The sequence below is a fragment of the Trachinotus anak genome, unplaced genomic scaffold, assembly GCF_046630095.1.
Source record: "Trachinotus anak isolate AG129_WGS33_773 ecotype Australia unplaced genomic scaffold, CSIRO_AGI_Tana_v1 ptg000012l, whole genome shotgun sequence".
Taxonomy (NCBI): domain Eukaryota; kingdom Metazoa; phylum Chordata; class Actinopteri; order Carangiformes; family Carangidae; genus Trachinotus; species Trachinotus anak.
This window is the reverse complement of record NW_027273863.1, coordinates 1,828,612-1,854,242: the sequence shown is the minus strand read 5'-3', so window position 1 is coordinate 1,854,242 and position 25,631 is coordinate 1,828,612. Positions and strand designations below refer to the sequence as shown.

Sequence of the window (25,631 nt, the reverse complement as noted above, 5' to 3'; positions counted from 1 at the left end):
GCAAGTTGTCATCTGCTGAGGCTCTGATTATACCTCCTCTTGTGTATCTCACTGACTGACTCCAACCACAGTGATTAGCTGAGGAGTGTCATGTGACCAGCACTGTGAAGGCTCGAAAAGCTGTTGACAGCTTGGTTTTTTGGAACCAGAAGATGCTGAGGAGGAGTGAGGGGTGGATCTGACCTGCTCTGTACTCTATCCTGATTGTCAGGCAGGTCGCTGTGTGTGGAACAGTCTGTCAATCACACAGTAGCCCTGCCCTAATCTATCCCCTGCTTTACAGTCTATTTTCCTCTAAATGGACCATAATTTAAATAAAGGAACATCATGTTTTATTGAAGAAGACTTGAAACTAGAGACTGAGACCACAAACTCATCAGGAAAACATTTACTGATTTTCCCATAGACTTCAAAACAATCAGACTTCTTTTTACAACCAGTGGAGTCGCCCCCTGATGGTCATTAGATAGATGCAGCTTTAAGGCTCTTCAGCATTGGCTTCACTTTTCAGACCTGAAGTCTATGGTTTTACTTTAAAAACTCATCTTTTCTTCTACGTTTTAGTTTTTAACTCATCTCTTCTTCTACGTTTCCTCCTCCATCCACTCTCCTCCAGAGTCTACAGCCCAGTTTGGAGCCTTTCTAAGGCTACTTCCTTCTATCCTTATCATGGATGGGATCTCTTAGTGCACAATCAGACTGAGACAGCAAACAAGTATAAGATGTTGTCTGGTGGCAACAACATAAAAGTTCCTGTTACTGACTTGTCACAGTGAAAAACAATGAAACAAGTTTTTAAACATTATTATTTTTATTAAGGGTCATTAAATAGAAATATAAATTTTTTTTATAGATCACTTTGTTTTAAAATATTTAAAAAAACATTTATTTATATATATATATATATATATATATATATATATATATATATATATATAATTTTTTTTTTTTTTTTTTTCCACCAAAATTGTTCTGTTTTGCAAATTATTTGTTGGCCCACTTGCAATACCCTCACGCCCACCAGGGGGCCCCGGGCCACAGGTTGGGAACCACTGGAGTAGACAATCTGCTTCCTGTTTACATGCCCAGTGCATGTGAATGGTCATGTGATAGTTTTCAGGTGTTTGTTTGGCGAAGAAGAATTAATGTCTGGGAAAACTGCTCTTTTATCTGGATGTGAAACTATAAAGTTTATTAATACATTACATGTTACAGATCAGTGCACAGACCTGTGTACTCAGAGATTCCTGATCCAGTATCTCAACTGTGTGTGTGTGTGTGTGTGAGAGAGTGAGAGAGAGAGAGTGTGTGTGTGTGTGTGTGTTGTAAAGCAACTTGTAAGAGAAAGTTTGTGTGAACATTATAAACATTATAATCATCTGTACACACTCAAACATACACAGACTGTGAAGTGGAAGTGTTTGTGTGATCAAACACAAATCAGACACCAACACACTCTGAGCATTAACATCGTTCTGTTTGTGTTTCCCATAGAAACGTAGAGACTGCTGTGGTCGTCGTGGTGATGGAGCAGGGACCCATTGATGTTGCATTGATGTTGCATCAGAGCGATGAAAACCCCCCCTCCCTTCTCTCCCCCCCCCCCCCCCCCTCCCCCCCGTTTTCACACCTTCCCTTACATTTTCCTTTTAGTGTCAAAGTGTGAGATAATGAACTGTTTACTAATAAGGTACTCCTGTTCTTTTTGTTTTGTTTTTGTTCACCGTTCTCTTCTTCTTCTCCAGTAGAGCACCCGTCTCTGTTTGTTCAGGGTGGTTCATGTCTGTGTGTTTGTGTGTGTGTGTGTGTGTGTGTGTGTGTGTGTGTGTGGCCACACGTCCAGGCCATGTGAAGTCTGTGTGCTCTACGTGTGCAGCAGGTCTACCAGAGTCAACAGCTGTAACAGTCGGCCCATCTTGAATTTTATTTTGACGTCCCTCAGTGACGTAGTTTGGCTCCCTGGAGATAAATTCAGTTCCAGAATTCAGCCACGACTAAAAACCAGATGTTTCGTGTCAGAGCAGTGAAGAAGACTCTGGTCTGTGGAGGAGGCTCAGTCTGTGACCTCAGCCAGGATCTCTCAGCTGCTGCCCCCTCTTCCTCCGGCTGATAAAGTCAGTTTAATGGAGGCAACAACAACATTTCACATTTCTGCCCCCCTAACCTCTCTGTTGTAGTGTCGGCTGAGTCTCTGGTTACTGTTGTAGATTCTATGCAAAGCTGTTGAAGTCTGGGCTCCCCCTTCCCTCCCCTTCACCCAGCCAGTTTATTTACCACTGAGTATGTGTTGACTCCAGGATGAGCCATATGCTAGCATGTGAACTTGGAGAGAAAGTGTGTGTGTGTGTGTGTGTGTGTGTGTGTGTGTGTGTGTGTTCTTGTGCATTGACACATCTCATGCGAATCAATCCTTTCTGTGAGCAGTAAATGTCAAGATGTTTTGTAGTTTTGGAGACTGTTTAATTTTATTTTCTTTTTTGTTTTTTTCCACACCTGTGTGTGTGTGTGTGTGTGTTTTGGGGTGGGAGGGGGGCGGGCAGGGTTATGGTTAGAGCTCTGTATAGCTTTCTTTTTTTTTTTGTGTCATATTTCCAGATATGAGTAACAGCTGAGCAGACTATCAAAATAAGGTTGAACTGAAGTTTCTGGTTGAACTTCAGCTCTGTGTTTGAACTGTGACGTGATGAGGACACTGACGGTGTGAAGCTGTCACCGCCATGTCAGGATTCTACACACGGAGGCTAATTCAGGCAGGAGGGCTGAACTGAAGCTTTTTAAACCTGTGAGAGCCACATCCTGTTTTCTCTAACAGCAGGTTTAGTGTAAATTATCTCTGGCTCACAGAGGGTTAAACAGATCAGTCATGTCACTGCCTCTTTCCTTCTGCTCAGAAACCTACAGTTGTGTGTTTTATAAACTCTGTTAAAGGGAAACTTTTCGACATGTTTTCTTTCTCAGTTTCCTTTGTAACATCAGACCTTGTCTTGATTAGTCGTTTTTTTAAAAAATCATTGATTATTGGAAGCCAATCAGAGCGCAGATTTATTCCATCACACAAATCAACTTTGAGAATTAAAAAAAGCCAAATGAGACGTTTTGTTTCTTATTTTGGAGACGAGATCTGCAGGTGAATCACTTTGTATTGGAGGAGCTGTGACTGTGATGGTGTTGGGACAGCGGGTGCAGCACCCTGGACAACACATTCCTGTTGTGATACTGACACTGATCAATATGCAGATCAGATTTTTATTTTTTTTGTAGGAATGAATTAGAACACAACAGGAGGAGAGGAACACTAGAAAACATTCCTCATTTTAAAAAACTCTTTGTTTTGGTGTCACAGTCCCAGTCTGTGCGTGTAGTCCTCTCATACTGTAACACCGGTGGTGTGCGGTAGCTGATCTTTTGTAGGAAGTCTTGTCTTCTCTGTTTAACACTAGTTGGCCTTTTCTACTTCCTAACCCTTTGTAAGTCAATGTGAACTGTTTTTAACATTTGAGATTTCCTTCTTGACAAAGAGAGAGCTTCTAGATTTTTAAGAGGAACATTTTTAAAAAGAACTTGGAGAAGGAAAGAACTTAATTTTCTGAAAATGCTTTAAAGAGCTTTTTTTTTCCTTTTCTTTTTTTTACAAAGCCATAAGCTGTTTGTGACAGGCAGGTTGAAGGGGCTGTGCTACTTCAGGACAAAGTTTGATTCTCTAACAATACGAGGAAGAGCAATAAAATTCAAACCACAGAGACACAACACGCAGCAGCAGCCCAGAGGAAATGATTCAGTGTTCTCATCGCTAACCTCTGACCAGAGGTCGTGAACGTGCTGTAGAGGCTGTGAACCAGTGTCTGCTATAAAAACTGCCCCATCTCACAGCGTTGTCTGTCAGTCGCAGCCTGAGGTCTGCAGATCTGATGCTGTCCTGTAGACGCTGATGATGCTGATTAAATTATTGTGAAGTGCTGATGACGACGATGACGATGATGATGATGATGATGATGATGGGTTGTTTAACAGATTTAAAATGTCAGTTTTGCTGCAATAAAAGATTTGTGACAACACAGCAGTGACTCCAGACTTTTTACTCACACAGGCTCTTAACTCTCAGTGCTGCAGAGAGGAAGTCCATGATTCTGCTCAAAGGTCACTTTAAGTTGAGTATTGTGGAGACTCTGATGATGCTGTCCGGGTATTTTATCTTGGGCTCAGAGGCCACGCACAACCTAAACTCTAGTTTCTAAGATCAGGGCTATGGTCAAAGTCTTTTTTCTTAGAAAGGTTCCAAACTGAGTGAAATTCCCTGAATTTTCAGCTGTGATAAGAGCTGGTCCTGTTCTCTAAAAGATAAGGAAAAGAGCTTCAATGCTTCCTGTGTTATCTCCTTTAGCATAGGAAACACTGGACCTATGACCCTGATATGGAAAGGAGAGAACGCTGTCCCATGATTCCTTGCAGCAGCAACATAGTTTTTACCACAGCAGACCATCTTTATGTTTGAAATCCTTGACTGCATCCATACATATAGATTTCTTCTCTTTAAATCCAGTCAGGAGTCATCATGAAGAACAAGAATATTGAATTTATGGTTAACAATATCATCATGAAAACAAACCACTACATACATAAATGTCATTTCACTAAATCCCCAATGTGGAGGGCACTAGAAATGTCAAAAGCACCTATGTCAAGAAACTCTACACTTACGTGTGGATATCATTTATTCTGGCCTGCTGCTCAGTTTCTTATTTTTATTTTATTTTATTTTATTTAAATATCACCACAGGCTCATTCTGAAATACTGAGGTGAACCCCTCTGTCATTAACCCTCTTCCCCACTCAGGACAGACTGAAAACAAACACAATACAATTTCTACTTTTATGACATCAAATAAATAAACTTTTCTATATGCAGCTAATTTTGTCCCATAGCACAGCAGATGCAACAATAATGCTCGTTTTAACATATAAGAAAATACAAGTTATTCTGGGAATTATTTTGTTTCTCATTAGCCTCTCATGGTCTTACAATATATTTGCCTGTTCTCTTCATCATGTGCAATGAATTAGGTGAATTACACCTATTGTGAACTAAAAATGATGAAAAATACTGTTGTGTGGTATGTTTTGATTTAACTGCTTAGCTTGGGGATGGTTGTAACAATTTGCTGTATTAATTAATTAATACATTTATTTATGTATTAAGTAATTAATTCATTAAATCATTCATCTATTGATTCATTCATTTTTGCGTCATTCATTGCTGGTCGTTTGTGAAATATTTTGCAGCACAGCACTTTCCCTAACTTTGACCAGCAGAGGTCCCCATCCAGCCCTGATCTGAGTAATGGGGCTGTTGTCTGTCACATGAACTTACAATGATACACTGACTGTATTGCTGTATCCACTGGTATTAGTTGAAGTTTAATTCACCTAAAACTTCCCTCCTTGGGCCACGATAATCATCAGCCATTGCTGAAATAAATTCTATGTTTGGCAGCTTATGCCAGTCACAGCAGCCTCAGAGCCTCACAGGGACTCTACAGGCTTATTATGGTGAAGCTGTTGACCGGAAATCAGTGAGAAGTGCAGCAAGGTCCATGTTTTTCTGAAACTAAATAGAACAGTTGATGAGTGCAGGATGTAACTTGCGTGTGTATATATGTGTATGTGCTTATGTATGAAGCTATAGTGCATGTATACTTTATGTATGCATGTACGTATGTGTATATATACTGTATGTGGGTAATTGACAGTGTAGATATGTATATAAATATAGAATGGAGACACACATTATGATCAGTAATAGCTATACTGTTGTTCACTTTATTGTCTTATATGTCACTATGCTTGGAGGCGGGGGCAGAAAAAAAGTTATAAGGTCAAAATGGTTGAGTCAAGATGTTCAAATAACAAGAAATATACTGTTTCATTGACATAAACAGAAGTGTTTTTGCAGAACATTATTATGTCACAGTGAAGATGAACTTTTATCTTTTGGATATAAAATGTCATCACTTCATTTTATCCCTATAGACATGTCAGTTTTATTATTCAATTAAATTCAATTAAATTCAATTTTATTTGTGTAGCGCCAAATCATAATATATATTATCTCAAGGCACTTTACAGGGTCAGGTCAAGACCTTACTTTGTTACAGAATAAACCCAACAGTTCCCACAAAGAGCAAGCGCTTGGCGACAGGGGGGAGGAAAAACTCCCTTTTAACATGAAGAAAGCTCCAACAGAACCGGGCTCAGGGTGGGCGGCCGTCTGCCTCGACCGGTTGGGTTTAGGAGGAGAAAAAAAGGGGGGGGTGGGGGGAGGAGAGAGGAGAGAAGAGAGAGAGAGAGAGACCAGGAACAGCTGTGTAGGTAATGGTGTTATCAATAATAATGATTATAATGAATTATGTCATAATTAGTGCATAGTGTAGTGAGTTCATGTGTTTTGTGAGGTCACAGGGACCTTGACCTTTGACCTTTGACCACCAAAATCTAATCAGTTCATCCTTGATTCCTAATGAATGTTTGTGCTAAATCTGAAGATGTTCCCTGAAGGCATTGAAGATGTATTGACATATTTGTGTTTTCATATTTCCAGAGGTCCATCAGCTTTCTACTTTTTGGCACCATGGATAGGCGAAAATACACATCACTCAAACCACATCCTTGACATGGACTTGGAAAAAGTCCATCCATCACAACCTGCTGAGATCTGTGAAAAAAAATGCATCAGAAGACCAGCTGAGAGAGGAACTGTACAAGAACCATGCAGTATTCATAATACTAATTATAATAATAATAATAATAATAATAATAATACATTTTATTTATAATGCACTTTACATTTATATACAAATCTCTAAGTGCTACAGATAAAATATAATTAAAAAGGCAAATAAAAACAACAAATAAAATGTAGATAAAACGTCATGGCATAAAATGGACAAACATAAAATATCATCCAGTGTAGTAAGTTAACATTTGTAAGTTCTGCTAAATAGAAATGTTTTAAGGTTTTTCTAACTGTAAATCTGTATCCGTGTCTGTTGTTTTTCAAAAAAAAGTTTTGAGGTTGCTGTAACACCATACTCTCACCATGCTTTTCATTTTGGCCCTTGGCCCTCAGAGAGTCTGTGCGCACCACTGCCAGACAGTAAATCATCTTCTGCAGTCAGCTGTCAGGACTGAACACTGATTGGTTGGTTTGTTGTCCTGTATCCTACTGGATCACACACTTCACTTCCAATATATGTGTGTGTGTGCTCCAGTGTGCTAAACTCATACTGAGCTCTCTGGCATAGTTGCCATGGTAAATTTGTGTCTAGCCAATCAAAGCTTTGTCTGCAGTGTGTATACACACAAAGCAACATGGGCCACATACCATGTGAAGACACTACATAAACACCCCCCCCCCCCCCCCCCCCCCCCCCCCCGTATAATGTATTATACAGGGGGTGTGAAAATCAACAAACCTACCACATCCCCACCCTGTCTCTCCCTGTCTCTCCCTTTCAGTCTCTGTATTCATGTTATCAGTTGTCAGACTTTCTTACTCTGTTTCCCTCCCTGTCTAGACCCTGTCTTGGCAGAAAACGTCTTGCACCACATCACTTTGACAAAACCAATGAACACTTCTGAAAACAAAGCAGAGCTGATACCAGCTGCCACAAATACAGAATGATGGGGGAAGAAAACAGAGGTAAAAAGGTACAAACTAGCATTAGGGCGTTTTCACACCTAAAGAGCGTTAGCTCTGGTTCCATTCAGGTGAAGAGTTTCAAAACTCGTAGCATTTCCTCTTGGTTCAGTTTGCTTTCACAAAGCAGGTGAGCGCCTTCGCTCTGCTGGTGGTTGGATCGTCTGGCAGGAGCAGGAAAGTAAACACAGGAAGAAGGTCCTGCACTTTGGACTGTGACCATACTATGCAACATTTCTTCACAGCTCTAACATGTATCTGGGCATTATACCTACATACTATCCAACACCAGAACGCCAAATTCTCCTCGGTACGTTTGTGCTACTGTATGGGCTCTGACTCTGACACGCTACCTGTAAGATGTTTGAGAAGGATGGATGTTGAGGATGTACAGTGACATGCTAACATCACCTCTAACCTCAAATTTGTGAGTTCATGTGTTGGTGGGATCGGATCGAGTTCAGAACTCTTGCACACCAAAAACGAATCGCTCCAGAGGGGACCAAGACCACCTCCTTTAAAGGGTCTTGGTGCGATTGTTTTGGTCCACACCTGAGTGTGATTACTGTTTTCACACCTGCCCAAAAAGGAACCGCACCAAGGGGGAAAACAAACCAGGGTTGGATTTAACTAAAGAGTGCAGGTGTGAAAGCAGCTTCAGTTCCCTTAAATTGTGGTGAAGTATATAATGCAAAAATTTTTTCCCATGACGAAAACAAGACAAGACGATATTGACATCATTAAACATGAACTTTGACTAAATCTCTGGATGATGTTTATGAAAGAGAGGTGACTACAATCAGGTTTAAAATAAAAACGCACCATGTCAAAAGCCAGTGCATCAGTCTATCCACTTGCTGCTCCTTTCAGAAAGCTGTGTCACTGCTTCATTATTAAATTCGCTACATGAAGTGGTCTGGTTTGTCCAAGGGGTGTTGCTGTCAGGTCAGGGTGGATGTGGCAGAAACTTATGAAAAACAAAGCTTTAAGGTTAACGTCAGCACAAAAATGAAAAGATGAGGAGGCTGGTTTTCCTTCGATTGTTACTGTTGACTGGTCTGTTTTTGGCTGACAATCTCTTTGTTTAATGTGTTTGCTCCCCAAGGCAAAATAGACCTGAGGAGTTTTTTAATAGGTTGTCACTGGTGGTAATAAGTTAACATCAGCAGAGTTCCTTGTAAAGACCAGGGGCTCCCCGTTTTGACAAATACAAGCCTGGGTGTTAGCCCATGTATAAACTAGGTCACAAAATTGCAGTTGCCATGAAGGTTGCATTGATTTCTGTCACTCTAGATGATTAACTCTGAAAATAACTCAGCTCACGTGCTCATGTGCAAATGACTTCATATTATGCTTATGCATAATATGAAGTCATTTCATTCAGTCTTTATTAAGGCCACAGCTCATGAGCAGTTCAACTACATGCAGCAACGTGTGGATGAAATTAGGAATCGCCTTTTCAGTGGATGGTTGTGAACTCTGGAGTATGGTGAAACGGGCAGATGATGAAACATCATCATTTATCAATTATGACCAAATCCTGTGTTTATTTCTTTACTGTTTTTACATTCAGGGCTTGTTATGATTATAAACCACATATACCGCTCAGTAAAAAATGATCAGTCCACTACTTCTCTTGACATCTAGGTGCAGTCAAGCTCCACCGTATAGCAATATAGACAGGAGAGCATCATATATGTGACAGTTCAATGCCATACCAGTCATAGCTGAACCATCCTCGGCTATGCCCACTTTCAAACTGTAAATCCAATTATTTTATAGACGACACATATGTACTAATTGACTAATACTCTACTTTTTGAGGAGCAATTCTCACTGCTTATGATCTCACCTATATATTACATCCAAGCAGTTCAGGAGTCGTTGAGCTGTAGTTCTGCAGAACTGGTGGAGATGCAGTTTGAGGCCCATTTAAATTGTTGCATGAGCAGTTAGTTGGATAGTCTTATCCTAGCCAAAACATGCAGGACTACATAAGCTCTTACAGAGAGCTCCTTTACCTAGCTGTGAGGAGGCATTGACGAAATCCCAATCTAAAATGACAGCTGGCTTTGATAAAAATGCGATCAAACAAAGTTTTCAATTCGGAAATTCTGTGCTTCCCTTCCTGTCCCTGGTTCAATACTGCAAGCCAAGTTTGCAGGTTCCTATGTGGTTGAGAAAAAACTGAGAGAGACTGATTATGATATTTGTATCTCAGATAGACTCATGTGTCATGTGAACATGAAGCCCTGAGCTGGAGACAACTGGCTCACATGTGTGTGTCGTGGCTGCAGAATGTCTTGGTTTTCATTTCGGTGCCCACAGAGCGGACACACTACCTGTTTGAGACGCACGTGAGACGTGATCTAGAGATTTAGCATCTCACCTCACACACAGCCGAGTGTGAACACGTGCATGTTTTTCTGCAGCAGATCAGCAACGGTGGCCGCGACCACACGCCTCTAGTGCGTCTCTGGCTCTGTGTTGTCGTCTTACTCTCCTGGGGGGAAGATGATCTAGTGCTGCAAGATGTTGCAGAATTCCCAGGTATGAAGTGATTTGTGGACTAATCTGTCTCATCTCTCTGGGTCCCATAAGAGTGACTTCATCGGGTTGATTGAAAGTCCCTGTACACTGCTCTCAGATGTACCTTCCCAAACCACTACTGTGCTGCATGACATTGATGCTGGCGATTCCCTCCTATTAAGCAGAATGCTTATCATGTGTAGTATTGAGTATTTCCTGAAACATGGCCTTGCTGTTGATAGTTCCAGCCTGTGGAGCTCTCTGCGTTTGTTCTTGCCAGAGTCTGTTTGGACCCTTTGCTTTCTTACTGGTTTCAGGAAGGTGTTACCAATGTTACCAAACCAGATTCATTTCCTCTTCCTTGTGTGGATGATAGTGTAGGTTTGGAGCTTCCAGTTAGACTTCCCCATTGGCTACTGGCAAGCACTCTGGACGCAGAGAGCTTAGTTTTTTTTTTTTTGGAAATTGACCCCAAACAATTTCCTGTGGTATACAATCATGGCATCTGGGATGTCTGGGTGCAACACAATTACCACAGTAAGTAAAAATTCCATAATAAATCTTATTTCAAAGCATGTTGCTGAGGTTTGAGTCAAATGCTTTTTCCAAATGAGACTAAGAGGGTCACAGGATTTTAGTGAACTATTTTTTTGGTGTAAAATAAGACCAAAACATTTAGTGTTTATGGCTTCCTTTGACTAAGATTATACTAAAATTTCCAGAGTTTAGTTGACTAAAATTGATTGGTTAACTAACACTAACACTAACATTTACTTTTGATCCTAGGTCTAAGACTAAATGAAACATTAACTGACAAAACCGAAACTGAGACAAACAAGTAACTTGATATCAAATCTTTATTTTGTTACAGAGACACCACTGGAAAACAGAAACTTTAGGATGTCTGTCATGGTCAGTACACTGTCACTGTTGTACATGTTCACAGAGTCAGTCCAAATATAACAGTTCAGTCCATTAGTCACACAGGTCACTCATCCACACTGTCGTTACCCTTCAACATAGTCCTGCTGTTTCAAATATTATGGCACACTGAAATAATCCAAGTCCCAATGCAAGTCAGTACGTAGTGTTTTTGTCCAGCAGTTCTGTTGTTGACACATGTTCAGTGTGTGGAGAAGGAAAAAGAAGCAGACTGTGTTTTCATGTGGAGTGTGGAGTGTCACAGCCACACAGTGGATGAGGTGACTCAGTCTCAGTGGCTGTTTTTACATGTGCACATCATTTGACTTAATGTCTTAGGTTCCAGTTTAGGGACTAATTTGGTGTCACACAGAGTGAAGGCTTTGTAAGTTGCGTGATAATTTGCATTAGTTGGCTAATGTGAAATAACAAAGGAGATAAAACTCAGAAAAAAATAGAGATGTGAGATTATGAAAACACACAGTTGATTTTGTTTGGTGTGTAGTACCACTGTAAAGCTTCTCTGATATATTGTATATAGGCCATCAGAGAAATCAGTGTACTGTAAATGAATACGGAAATCCAATATGCAGTGTACATGTAAACATTGCCACTGAGAGTGACTGCACAGATACTGAATTTTATAAATACACAGTTACTAGTTGGAACATAATTTCTTGTCACCATCAAATAACATTTCCTCTCTGCTTTTTGTCCTTGTCTTAAGGTTTTGAAATTTTTGGATGTTTTTATTGGTCTCTCATTTCTGAATCAGCTGACAGCTGTAGAGAACACTAACGTCCACAGAAAACTGTGGTGACCACTGACTAACTTCTGGCAGATCTCAGCTACAATGAAGATGAATGGTAGAAAAGCAGTTGCAAACCAGCCAACATTCATGTGGAGGCAAAACTTTCAAAGAGGTGGTGTGTCAGTGTTTTCTGCAACTATCAGCATGATCTGCAACTTTCTAACTGAGGTCCAACTTCCACAGTGAAAACATCACATCTCCAAAAATTACTTAGAAAAACTGTGCAGGACTAAAGATGATGAACAGGTATGCAGTTATACAAATAAACATTTTTAATGAAGTCATGGATTATGAAACAATGTGTAAAATGACACTCCAAAGCGAGACTATGTAACTTTAATGTGCAATAAGAAAATTCTTTCAGAAAAGTTAGATTTCAAAGCAATAAAAATAAAGTATGAACTTTGCAGCCACCATAAAACATAAAAGCACCAAACGAGGAGGAGACCACAGTAAACATGTTGAGGGAGAAGGAAGAGAAACCACCAGTCAGAGCACTGAGCATTACAAGTTAGAAGAAAAGAGGAAGATCAGGTCATGGGAAGGAGGGTCAACAAGCCGAAAAAGAACAGCAACATGTTCCTCTAATTTCTGTTTGTGGGTGATAGCTACAAAGCCTTTCCTTTACCAACCCCTCCGATGAATTACAGAATTCAATCGTTTCATTGCTCATTATCTCGTCAATAAGTAATCAGCAAAGCTAAGTTCCAGACTACTACTCAGACTAATGTAGCTGGTCATTAACAAAGCTAAGCTACTTATGTTACCAACAGACATCAGTGAGAAATTGTAACTTTGCAAGTTAGCAACAGAGCCAAGAAAAACAGAGCAGCCACTAGGCTGTATTTTCCACAGTGTGAGGATGATGTTCATAAAGTGTATACACTTGTTGGGTGACTCACTGAGCTGTCTGTTGCTGCAGCTTGACTTGACTTGTTTTGTAGTCATGGTGGTTTCATGAGTTGTTAGTTGATTGGGGTGCCCTTCCTCCACGACCCCTCACCACTCTGACGCAGAGCCCAACAGTCCTGCAGCTGCAGAGGTCGCTGTTGCTTCTACTCAGAAGTTACAAAAAGTTTCATAAAAGTTACACAGTCTCGCTTTATCCGGAGTCCCAAGGTTTTCACATGACAGCAGCTGTTTTATAACCACTTTATCAAAATGTAAGTAAGTCTTTTACTATACCAAACAGATGTGAGGCCTGGATTCAATCCACTAAAACCTAGAAATGGAGATTCAGTGTAATTACAGAAGGCTCAGTCGTCTTAGCCATAGCATGTAAAAACCAGAGGGCTACAGCCTGAACACTGGTGTCTGATATGATTGTGAATATGGGTGGACTGAGTGCAGGCCTTGCTGAAAATGTCTATCAGTCAGTGTCACATTAACATTTTCCACAGATCCGTCTGGGATCACTTACAAGATATACTGATGAGTACAAAGATACAAATGTCTATTTACAGCAATAGAAACAGAAAACTGCTGTCAATCATTATAAACAGCTAGTAGCTCATGTCTTCAACTGATTACAAATCTGATAGGAAAAAAACAAACAAACCTAAACCTACATCAAGCGTCCAATAAGACTTTATCATCCAATCAATTCTGTATATTTTGTAACTGCTCAGTTTGGATCCTACTGGACTTCTTCCTGTGTCTTGAGCATATTGAAGAAGTATTTTGGAAAATACACTGATTTGCGTCAATGATAACTGATCAAACATGTAACAAAGCTTTACATTTCTGTTTGTGTGTAGTTAAGCATTCTGCTGTAGAGGTATTGGTGTGTTTTTGAAGCTGTTTCACAGTTTCTAGTCTAACCATGACTTGACTCCAGCTCTGTGTTTAATGGAGATTGAGTTCAAGCTTCTCGTATTACCCCCTGACAGTGAGCAAATAAGTGTATTCTCCCAAATATTGAACTACTTCTTGAAAAAGTTTCTAACATATTTCAAAATTGATCCAGCAATCAGATGGTTCTCAACCATTTTGTCGTCCTTCGTCTGAGAAAAACCAAACTGCAGTCTGTTGCATTGGTGAGTTGTTGGAGTCATAGAAAATGAACTGAATTCCATCAGCTGGTTTATGAACTGACTTGCAGTAGAAATGCAAGCTGACTTCCTTCTTGGCTAAGGTATATCAATCATAAGAGTGCAGATGGTTTCCATGGCAACAGCTTTGACGAGCAGATATAAAAAGATCTCTTTCACATACACTAATCAAAAATATCTATTTACTGTATCATATCAATAGAGATTTAATAAAAGCTAAAGACAAAATAACATTGATTATTATACATATGACAAAGGTATTAAATAGTTATCGGATCATTCACATTCAGTCTATCTGATATTTTCAAACAAACTTTCACCAGCTGGTTTTATCTATGAACATATACAAGCAGGCCATTAATTGTGTAACAATAGGTAGTATGAAGGCTAGCCATTTAGCTGCTAGCATAACTGACAACACCAAACCAGGTACCCTTTGTATGCAAGTAAGCTATTAAAGTGCTACCCACATTTTAACTAGTTAATAACCAGCACCAGTCCCAAACTTAAGCCCATTCAACCCATTTTATATGTGTGATAATACCAAGAGCTTAACTGAAATTTACTTGTTAAGGCCACAAACAAGTCTCTCTTGAGTGTTTACAAGTTGAAGTTAATGATGCAGCCAGCTAACAGCACTGTGAGATGAACTGTAGCTTTTAGAGAGTCACATAAAATCTGTTCTTTAATTCTCTTGCAGCAGCAACATCATGGAAGCAGGAGGAAGCAGTGGAGAAACTGTCTAAAATGTCTAAATATAATTAGACTGTCATGTAACATTTCTTCCAAATAGCACATCATATGTTATATCTCGTTACTACACAGTCAAAAGCAAAATAATAGGAGGGTTTCCTCTCGCTATCACAAGCCCCGATTTCAGCACACGGGCCCCTCTTTAAGGATGCTCACGATCAGGCACAGTGACGTTCTTCCAGTTAAATGCCAATTGTTGGGCTTACCATGACATGATGTGCACATTAAAGGGGAGTGTCAGTGTAATAACTGTACTTATAGCTTGACATGGCTCCATGTTGGTGTCCAGAAATCTGCTTGAACACATTGTACTCTTTCCTTACTCTCACTGTACTTCAGCACAGATGCAGGTCTTCTTGGATATATTTGGTGATTCAGTGTAGTTCTCAGAGGGATTTCAAAAATCACATAATCCTCTTTCATCCTAGTTGCACCTCCCATTATTTCACCCACCATTAAATTAATTCAAACCATGTCTGTTAATAAAACCCTGATTTTAAATTATAGGATTATAGAAAACTAAAAATACTGAAAGAGATGAGACATCTATCAAAAAAGGCACCACAACACAAGTTATGAACATAAATATTTTCTATGGTTTCTCCAGTACTTTGACTATTAATTGTGTCTTTCTCAATAAACTATAATTCAAAGGTTTCCTTGAAAACACAATCAGTAAGAAGGATCTTTCACTTTTATCTTTTCCATCAACACATATTTCTTTGTTGATCTTGCAAACAAGACAAAGACACTATAAAATATTTGTACTGTTATTTGTAGTGAGTACGGGCAGTGTACATAACTACTATACTCCACTGACGCTACTCATCTAACTAGATTACATTTCTTGTGTCTGATTAGAAACCATATTCCACATCTATTGTACCAAAATATACTTATCTGTCTCCAAGCCTATACATAGGTGTCCCTTATTTATATCTTTATATTGTATCATGGTATCCATCTTAAACAGTATAACTGAAATTCATGTAAAAGGCAATGGACTGTGTAGTGTTTAGCAATAAAATAAGAACAAACTGCTTTCTCCTCAAGTACACGACTGTCCAGGCTGTGCTTCCTTGTCTCTTTCCTCTCTCCTCCTGCGCAAACGACCTATTTCCCCTACGATCCTGCTCAACACCTGCTGCTACAACTATTATTATTATTGATTGTTCTCTTTGTTTCACTCTCCCTTTCGTGCTCTCTCTCATCCCAACCGGTTGAGGCGGCTGGCAGCCCACCGTGAGCCAGGTTCTGCTCTAGGTTTCTGCCTCTTTAAAGGAAGTTTTTCCCTGTCACTCTCACCATCATCATCATTGTCTGTTATCAATATTGTAGAGTACGGTTTAGACCTGCTCTGTATGAAAAGTGGTTATTGATTTTTAATAACAGCAGTAAAGCACATACAGCAAGTGCAACCACAACAAAACATCACTTACTGCCTTTTGCCCATTGCCAGAGATGTTATAGAGACAAACCACTTTAAGAATCCTGAATAGAAAGTTCTTAACGCCAAAGATGGTGATTGTGTAACTTACATTCCGCCCCTCCACCCAGTAAGCCAATCATCTGCTTTATAAGAGCCGAGCAGAAACATATTTAGCCAGAATGCAGCAGCAGTAAATTGTGGTCCATTATCAGTAACCAAGGACTCCAGGTCAATGGTTGTAGACACTGCTGAGGAATTCAAACACTGTTTCAGTTGTGACAGATGATGCGAAAGCAACTTCGGGCCACTCTGAATAGCAATCGGTGAGAACGATTGCAAAACGGCAGTGCCTTGTTGCAGTTTTAAAGGGTCCAAGGATAGAATTAGAGGTTGCAATGGTGCCTCAAAAACCTTTGCATACTTGTCTTACCTTTGACACAGTGAAGGTGCAGTCGATACCAGGGAACCAGTACACCTTGTGCAAGTGCTGATTTGTGTGCACTATGCTATGGTGGCCCTCATGTGCTAGAGCAATGAGTGTGTAACGCAAAGACACAGGTACAACCAAGTGTGACCAACATATCCATCCATCCATCCTTTTTTTACGCTTATCCGAGGTCGGGTCGCACTGGCAGCAGGCTAAGTAGGGAATTCCAGACATCTCTCTCTCCAGCAAAGCTTTCCAGCTCCTCTTGGGGGATCCCAAAGCGTTGCCAGGACAGATGGGATCTCTCCAGCGAGTTCTGGGTCTACCCCAGGGCCTCTTCCTGGTTGGACATGCCCAGAAAACCTCCAAAGGAAGGCGCCCGGGAGGCATGCTTACTAGATGCCCAAACCACCTCAGCTGGCTCCTTTCAACATGAAGGAGCAGTGACTCTACTCTGAGCTCCCCCTGGATGTCTGAGCTCCTCACCTGCTCTCTAAAGCTGAGCCCAGCCACCCAACGGAGGAAACCCATTTCAGCTGCTTGTATCTGCAATCTCATTCTTTCGGTCACTACCCAGAGCTCATTACCACAGGTGAGGGTTGGAATGAAGATTGTCTGGTAAATCAAGAGCTTTGCCATCTGGCTCAGCTCCCTCTTCACCTCAAAGGTCTGGTACAAGGTGAGATTCCATGATCCAGCACAACACATGATGTCACAAATGAAACAAAGGAGGTGTGCAGACATTGTGCAATGCGCATCTCTGCACAATCAGTGCCTTCTGTAGAGAGTGCTGTAAGGGCTTGATGGTTGGTGCACAGCACCTGAACCATAATCAGATGTGTCTGTCGAAATTATGGTTGACAAGTCTGGGTTGAATGAGGCTAGCGCAGGGCTTTCAACAAGCAGCTCTGAGCCTCATCATTCAAATGTAGTTTCTTGACACAGACAAGCATGGAGACACTCCACTGCTGTGGGATAGTTAGGTATGAAATTTCTGTACCAAGTGCATACCAAGGAACAAGCAGGAAGCATCTTTGGGAGTGGCTTGCAAGTGCTCTGTGTCATGAGGTGTTCCAGGAACTTTAAGCTCAAACAAAAAAGCAATAGTGCTTGTTTCCTCAGGCCATGCATTTCCACTTTCATCAATACCAAGAAGGTAATTCTCCAACATCCTCACCCCTGATTAAAAAGAAATTGGCCAAAGCAGGTGGCCTGGAAATGGTGTATTCACAGCTATCGTCACTTAAAACATATGGAGGTCTGTCTTATCATTATTTTACGTTTAGAAGTAGAATAAGACTGGATCAGGTAATGATGATTACCGATTTTTAGCAACAGTAGCAAGGCACATACTGCATCATGTTATACAGCAATTGCAAACACAACAACAGCCATAATGGCTGCCGAGTGTCCTGACTTTGCTATCGTACATTGGCTCACATCACCACCACCTACTGATATACTGTAGAATAGAATGAATACTTAGTGAGCACAACACTGTAAACATGTTGTGGAAATAGTTAGCATTCAAGAAATGTATGTAATGTATGTAATCGCAGATTTGTATGCAAAAATTAAATAACTTACGAAAATATATTTATAGTCCTTCAAATTTAGTTATGATATTAGCATATGTGTATCCTGCCTTTTGCGAGTTTATATCATGAGGATATAGCAAATGGTTTGGGCAGGTTAAGCAGCTTTGGTGAAGGGGTGGGTTATATGTAGACTATTAAATTAAGTAAAGACTTTCTGTACAGGAAAATTTGAATAAAAGATAGCAGCAAGCAGCAATTTACAGGTTCTAACTCTTTTGTGGTACCTCATTTGCCCAAAATTAGTTAGACAATGCTGAGCAAAGTTACTTCACCTAGTTTGACATTGTTTAAAGGAGTGAGACCAATCACACAACTGTTTTATTTGACAAACCTGCAGCATTTCGATACTTGCATATTCAAGGTTATGCCATTTGTCCCCCCTCCATCAGATATGAATGAAATTTGGTGTTAATGTCCAGGAGATACCACAGGATGTCTCTAATGAGTTTAATCAGTAGTTCTCGAAGGCATCTTGAGTTATGAGCAAATATGATAAACCACGTCCATAGATTTTGTTTAATACTTGCCCCCACAGCATGCACAGCGCAGATTAGCGCAGATTAAACTGGATTTGTGTGCCAAAGGACTTGAAAGATGATGAACTAAGCCTGGGCAGGATGAAGCCAGAGGAAACTCTGGTGGAGGCCCATAAGGGTCCTGAAATGCAAATCAGTCGTCCGAAATGGGTATGTCGAAGGACACCGTTGCTTGGAAGCTGCTCTTTCAAAATGCAATTTCAATTAAAAATAATTAACTGTTACGTCCCAACTGAAGCATTGGTAAACATTCAGCACTTTTTTTTTTACAGACTTTTATTTATTATTCAGCCCAAGTATTTCTTAGTCTGGACAAGCACAATGGATTGTCCTAAATCACATTCATAAATCTTGTACTAATAAAACCGCAAATGGTGGTCCTTGAATAAATGATTGTGCTGCTCTGCAGTGGCACAATCACAATGATTTTGGTAAATATATATTATTATGGTGGCAAACAATGAGAAGGTAAACCCTACATTTAAATTACTTGAAAAAATCTTTTTACATCTAACATTGTCTCCATTACTAAATATGGAATAGTTTACCATCTGCTTTGCAGAAAATGTTGACCGGGTCCAAAATCACTAAGACTATAAAATGTTATTTGCAGACAACTTGGCTCCTCAGTTGCCAGGAGTGGACAATTAAAACCCTGACTGTGGTCCTTTCCGCTGTAAGATGAATCCACAATGGCTTGTGTCTGTCTTAACATGATGATGTGGCTCATACCCTCTACAGCGTCATACCACCAAACATTCACTCTACCTACTGCCTGTTCTCTCTAAACTTCCTGCCAAAATTTATAACGCAGAACAAGAATATGCACAAACCTTCTTGAATCCTTTTCATCAAACACAGTCAATGTTTCTGGTTGACAATTAACTAAACTTTCTTGAAAGCTTTACATCTAATTTAAGGTGTCCCCTCTTCATTGTTAGGTAGAAAAACAAGCACCAACACTTGTAAAAGAGCTGAGAGAAATTAAAAAGCATGGGTCACATTTAACCATATACTCTTGATATATCAGCCTATTTAATTAAAATACTGTACTCCCTTAATACAATATATGTTCTCTCCACTCACCTATTGTGTATTCCTTTAAAATCATGTCAACATGCTGATAGCTCTTTACACGGCAATTATCATTATCTCCAGCAAAATCTTCATCGTGGCCCTGAATCTATAAATGCAATAAGCAAAGCGATATCTGACCGAGAGTGGGAGCTTGTATACAGCAACAGCTATAATATCCTCTGTATTCTGCTATCATCTGAGCACTGTCATCAAGCTGCAGTAATTGTGCTTTATTAAATTCTACACGATCCAGGCAGGTTTCCGTCAAAACACTTACTACTGAAAGTTAACACAGTATATCTATGTGACTAGCCCACAGCCACATATCTTTTCTGTTGATGGCACTTGGGCACTAAGTTAAACAAAGAATGTAAACACTGGACCAAGAAAAGTAATGTCTGTTGAAAAGTCCACATGTTGTGTTGTGTCTGATAATTGGTAAATTATAAAAATCTTTAGATTTTTTTTTAGGGTTTTTTTCCCCCCCGTAACATTACTGGAGTGGAAATGTAAGACTGTAATGAGTGAATTCAACCACACATGCAAAATACTACTACAGCAAAGGTAGTGTGGAATTGTACAGCACAACAAAACAGTGGAATTTAAGAATAGGAGTAATTGAGCCACTGTTAATGGGGACAAATTTTGAGATAGATAAATTGAGAAAAAAAATCATTATAAATTATAAGAATAGTTGTTATACAACAAAAAGTGATAACAGTACATGAATTAACTTGTAATTTAATGTAAAAGTAAATATAAAAATGTAAAGTAAATTTAAAAAGAAGTCGCAACATTAAGAAAATGAAGTTCTAAGAAAAAATAGTGATCTCTGCAAGGGTAAAAAGTTCAATTAAATTTTTATTTGTAAAATGTAAACTTATTTGAATATTTTTATATTAACATATTTTATATTAGCATTTCTCTTCTCAAACAAGTGTTGAGTTTAGTATCGTGAATTTTATTGATTCTGATTCAGCTTATTGATTCTAGTTTTTAATCAATTCCACATTTGATTCCAAAAAAATAGGTCAAATTTTTATGTCACAAAAATATCTTTATACTTTTAAATGTTAACTGAATATTCACAAAGTAAAATGCATTTATCATTTACTGGAAATTACTACAACAAAAACATATAATCCACAGACGTGCACTGATATAGATCCATCTAAAGCAGTTCATTAAACTAACACATTTTTGTTTTTATGGTACCCAGTTTTTTTTAGAATTTTTTAACTGGTTCTAATTTGGAAGCAAGTTTTGGTTCCTAACATTAAACAGCCTGTCACCCTTGGGGGGGTCATTACGGATCTGTAATCTGATCGGATCTGAAGTTATAGGCTTCAAAAATACCTTATTACCACAGATTTGCTTCTGCTTGAAAAACCAACCACTGTACCAAACTGTCAACTGCATGTCAGCATGCTAAAACATGCAAACATATTCACAACAATTTGTTCCTCTTAAAATATAACCAGTTTATATAATTTCCTGAAATACTGTTTTTTCATAATTCTTTTCTTGAAATGTGATAAAACTAAAATGTCTTACAACTATGACTTAATTCCTGTAATGTTATGCTTTTTTTTCTTTTGATGTTATGACTTTTTCTTGTGAAATTATTCAATTCAATTCAATTCAATTTGATTTGATTTGTATAGCGCCAAATCATAATATACATTATCTCAAGGCACTTTACAGGGTAAGGTCAAGACCTTACTTTGTTACAGAGAAAAACCCAACAGTTCCCACAAAGAGCAGCACTTGGCGACAGGGGGGAGGAAAAACTCCCTTTTAACAGGAAGAAACCTCCAACAGAACCGGGCTCAGGGTGGACGGCCGTCTGCCTCGAAATTATGTTACCTGTGAGATTATGGCATCTTTTTGGAAAATTACACGATGCTTCCTTCCCCCATTAAATTACTCAATTATTGTAAATTATATATTTCTTTTCTCAAATTACAGCTTCTTTCTTGTAATAACTTCTTTGTAAAATAAAAAAACCTGTGTAAATTCTTTTAAATACTCTTGTAATATGTAACTTTTGCAACTTGTAACTTTTTTATACTGTAATGACTACATAATACTATATAATATACTATATAATGTACTTTCTTCTTCTACTTTATTAAGTATTCTTAGTTTAATGTTATGCTTTCTTCATAATGGCAACTTTCTCTGTGTATTATGACATTGTTGTAAAAGTATGTTGATAATCTTGTAATACTGTCCATCCATGCATCCATATACAGCATATACAGCTAATAACAGCTGACATTTAGTGAGAGGCAGGGTACAGGTGAAATACAGGTCACCAGTCTATCAAGGGACTGACATAAAGGGTACAGAGCTGTAATATTGTACTTTTTTGGTAAATTACATTAATTATTTAATATTTTGCCTTTTTTCTAATGTTGCAACTTCTCATAATATGAGCTTTTTTCAGCTAGAACTACCACTTTATCTAATAACATTGCAATTTTTTTTCTCAAAATATCTTTACTTTATCTATACTTTATTCTTGAAATATTAGATTTCATTTATTCTCAACAGTGGCCCGAATTCTGCATCATAATTACACCCATAATTCGGTAAGACATGATGAGCTGGTACGACAAACCAGTCTTTGGAATTTAGTTGGGTCTGGGTTTGTTCAAATGATTCACATGCTGCACGTGTCAGTGTACAGTACAGCTACTAAACAGTAAGGATAATTCAACTACTGCACATCATTAAAACACAGTATGCAAAAAATAGAGCGCTTGTTGAAGTATATTTAAGCACAATGTATGTCCCATGATATTGTTTAACACAAACACAATACCACCATGAAAATAAGAGATACTGTTATTGCCCAAAAGTGATCCCCTTGTAGCCCTGACACAATTAAGACTGTGGGTTTAATTTCCACTGCAGCCACCCACTCTCATATGTACAAACACAGCACTGTTATGGGCTTTTAATGCGATTTCCATCTAATGGCATGTGGTTATACTATAAAACTTGATATAACAATACGTTACCTGTGTTCGACAACAGGATGAAAGTTGAGAATATATGTATAAATGTTAGTGAAATGTAATCCCATTCACAGCTGACCAAGCTGAGTCAGAAGAGAAGGGGAGCACAGTCGTTATTCTGAATCCATCCTCGCTGACAGGGAGCTATAGGGCAGACTGAGCAGGCCGGAGTCTCCATTTCTGAGCGGGTCAAAGGATCAGCAGTTTATTTAGCCCATTATTCTTGCGCCCATGACGCAAGGGCACTCAATTTTTTAGATATACAAAAAATTGTCTGGTTTACTCAGCTGTCCAAAATAAATAAATAAATAAATAAAACACAGCAAAAATGTTGAATTAAACTCACGCCTTGACTATAGTCCTTTCTTATTGCCCTGTTGGAAATCTGGGCAGGGCTAATTGTGTTTGTACTTTGTATGGCTTGTGACCCAAAGTGGATCTTGAACCTATCGCCAATAGGTTTTTATAAGCCTACAGTACATCTCCTAGCAAGACACATCATTTATTCAGTTTGGTACTGAACCAGCTGGAAAGCTGGGAGGGACACAACTGGTGGTACAGCGAGGAGAGCGGTTGAGGGTGGGACTAAGGAGTCTTTAAGGAGTCATCCCTTACTGGCTGACCCTGGGTGGTCTGAACAGCTTTAACAGAATTTCCTTTCATTTTTGGCCCAGTCCAAAGGGCTCCGCTGCATTTTTTGTATTGGTCGAGTAGGACAAATTTTTATCATGGACGTAAATCAGTGAACTCAACATTGAGCATGTCATTCTTTATAGGCCAACCCCAGAGTAGGGGGTGGAGTGTGAGTCAGGATGGGGCGGGGTAAAGTAGGGGGGGGGGTAGGGCTGGGACGGCCAAACATCCCCTGCAACTGCCTGTTGGGGTGGTTGGGGTGGATGGGGTTTTCTTGAAAATTTCTAAGGTTCTCATGGAAGCGGCTGCTGCTCTCGTTGTCGAAGTTGCTGTCATCAGAGATGCGGTGGTTGTTGTGGAGGTCGGGGGTGGGCCCTCGCTCAGGGATGTGGACGATGTTGGAGCCACTCTTCCTCCTCAGGGTTGACTCCCGACTTGACGAGGCCACCGACTGGCAGTCTGAGCCACCGTCACTGCTGGCAGCCGTACCTTCCACTGGGGTGACCCTGATGGTGGTAACAGCCTGAGGGTGGGGGTGGAAAGGAGGGGCAAAGGTGGCAGTGGGGGTGAATGGCATACTGGAGTTGGTTGAAATGGGGTTGAAGTTAGGGTGAGCATTGTTAAAGTTGGGGTTATTGGGGTTGTTGGGATTAAAATTGGGGTGCTGGAAGTTGTTGGGGTTATTTGGGTGTAAGGGGTATACAGGGTGTACAACATGTGGGTGGTTTGTATAAACACCTCCTCCTCCCCCTATTCCTACGACCCCTCCATCTCCTCCCCCATCACTCTCAGTTTCAGTCCCTGTCACACTCCTCCGTCCATCCACTGACCCCCCATCCCTCAGTGAATCACAGCTGTCTGTGTGTCTGTTCAAGTCATTGAGGGTGAAAGCGGACTGTCGGAGAGATGCTCGTTGTTCCGGGGGTTTCCATCGCCAGGAGCCACTGCCATCAGTGCTAGGAGGTTTTACCACTGGTTTGTTTGATCTGGACTCTGGGTGAGCTTCAACACGGACTATACTGCCAGATCTTTCCAAACCTCCTCCTAAAAGAACAAGACAATAACTAATTATCTTTTACTACTGACAATAATCTCTAATCATCTTCCATGATGTGCCACTAAGCAGCAGAGTCCAGAACCTAGTGATTTAGCTCCCATCCTTCAAACTGTCCAGACCTTATGTCGTCTTACACTAGGAACAAAGTATAGAACTAAGCTAGTTCCTTTTTCTCCTTTGTGTGAAGCCTAAACAAATACTCCTACATATAAAACAGGGATGGAGGAACCCGCTAAATAACTTTCTAAAACACCTGGACAATGGAGTTTTCAGCACTTGTTATTCAAACAGGTGGAAAAAGTGCATTTGTTGGGGACTATTTTCAGCTGAGGATTCATACATATTTGGTCCTTCAGTGTCTGTGGGAATGAGTCAAATAAACTCCAATGTGTGTGTTCATGGTGATGGAGGAACCTGTCTGTCACCAGTATGGCTCATCGACATGTTTGTCAAAGAGGAATAAGATACAACAGGCTTTGATACATGCACGTTTGTTAGTGAGATAAATTCATTATTGTTTTTTTTTCTTTATGTTATGTACAATCTTTGCTGACTTCAACTTCAGGATAACAGGCTAAGCTGTTTTGCCTTTCATTTTTCCACCACTTAGCCAACTTGTTTCATCCATACTGTTGCTCTATAATTGCTTTTATACAACCAACAAAATGTCAACAGGTGGAAGTTATTCACTGAGATGCTCTCGGCAGACCCTAATGATGTGTTGTGCTTCGATGAAAGAATGCTTGTTAGCAGATACAGGCTACCCCAGGAGCCGGGCAGTTAGCTGGGCAGGTATGACCACCTGCAGAGAGGTCTTCCCTGTAACATGGGCCTCTTCTAGTTGAGGTGCAACTGACAAATGTGTTTGGTTATTTTTCCTAAAGGAGATTTGCAGAGTGAAGTGACCATTTTTTGTATGTTTCAATGAGAAATCTAATGGGTTATAAAATACAAAAAAGTAGTGTTGGTTGGTGGGAAACAGACATTTAAGTTGATACCTGATGTTGGATTGAGTATTCAGGATTTCCTAACCTGAGATAAGACCGGATGAAGTAAAATAAGACAGGACTAAAGTGAGTTAAGATTTCCTTCT

General features: G+C 39.7%; 2 protein-coding genes across 10 annotated transcripts in view; one reads left to right on the top strand and one right to left on the bottom strand.

The window, feature by feature from the left end:
• The window catches only part of asph (aspartate beta-hydroxylase), a 33,117-nt gene extending 29,060 nt beyond the window's left edge, over positions 1 to 4,057 (top strand). For all 8 annotated transcript variants that reach the window (XM_071491294.1, XM_071491295.1, XM_071491293.1 and 5 more), the window contains one exon: positions 1,495 to 4,057. In XM_071491294.1, the coding sequence (XP_071347395.1) occupies positions 1,495 to 1,502 (8 nt within the window). In that variant the 3' untranslated portion in view covers positions 1,503 to 4,057. The remainder of the gene's footprint in view (positions 1 to 1,494) is intronic.
• A 7,004-nt stretch (positions 4,058 to 11,061) lies between these two features.
• Positions 11,062 to 25,631, bottom strand: part of plppr4a (phospholipid phosphatase related 4a) — a 55,078-nt gene continuing 40,508 nt past the window's right edge. For both annotated transcript variants that reach the window (XM_071491424.1, XM_071491425.1), the window contains one exon: positions 11,062 to 24,525. In XM_071491424.1, the coding sequence (XP_071347525.1) occupies positions 23,612 to 24,525 (914 nt within the window). In that variant the 3' untranslated portion in view covers positions 11,062 to 23,611. The remainder of the gene's footprint in view (positions 24,526 to 25,631) is intronic.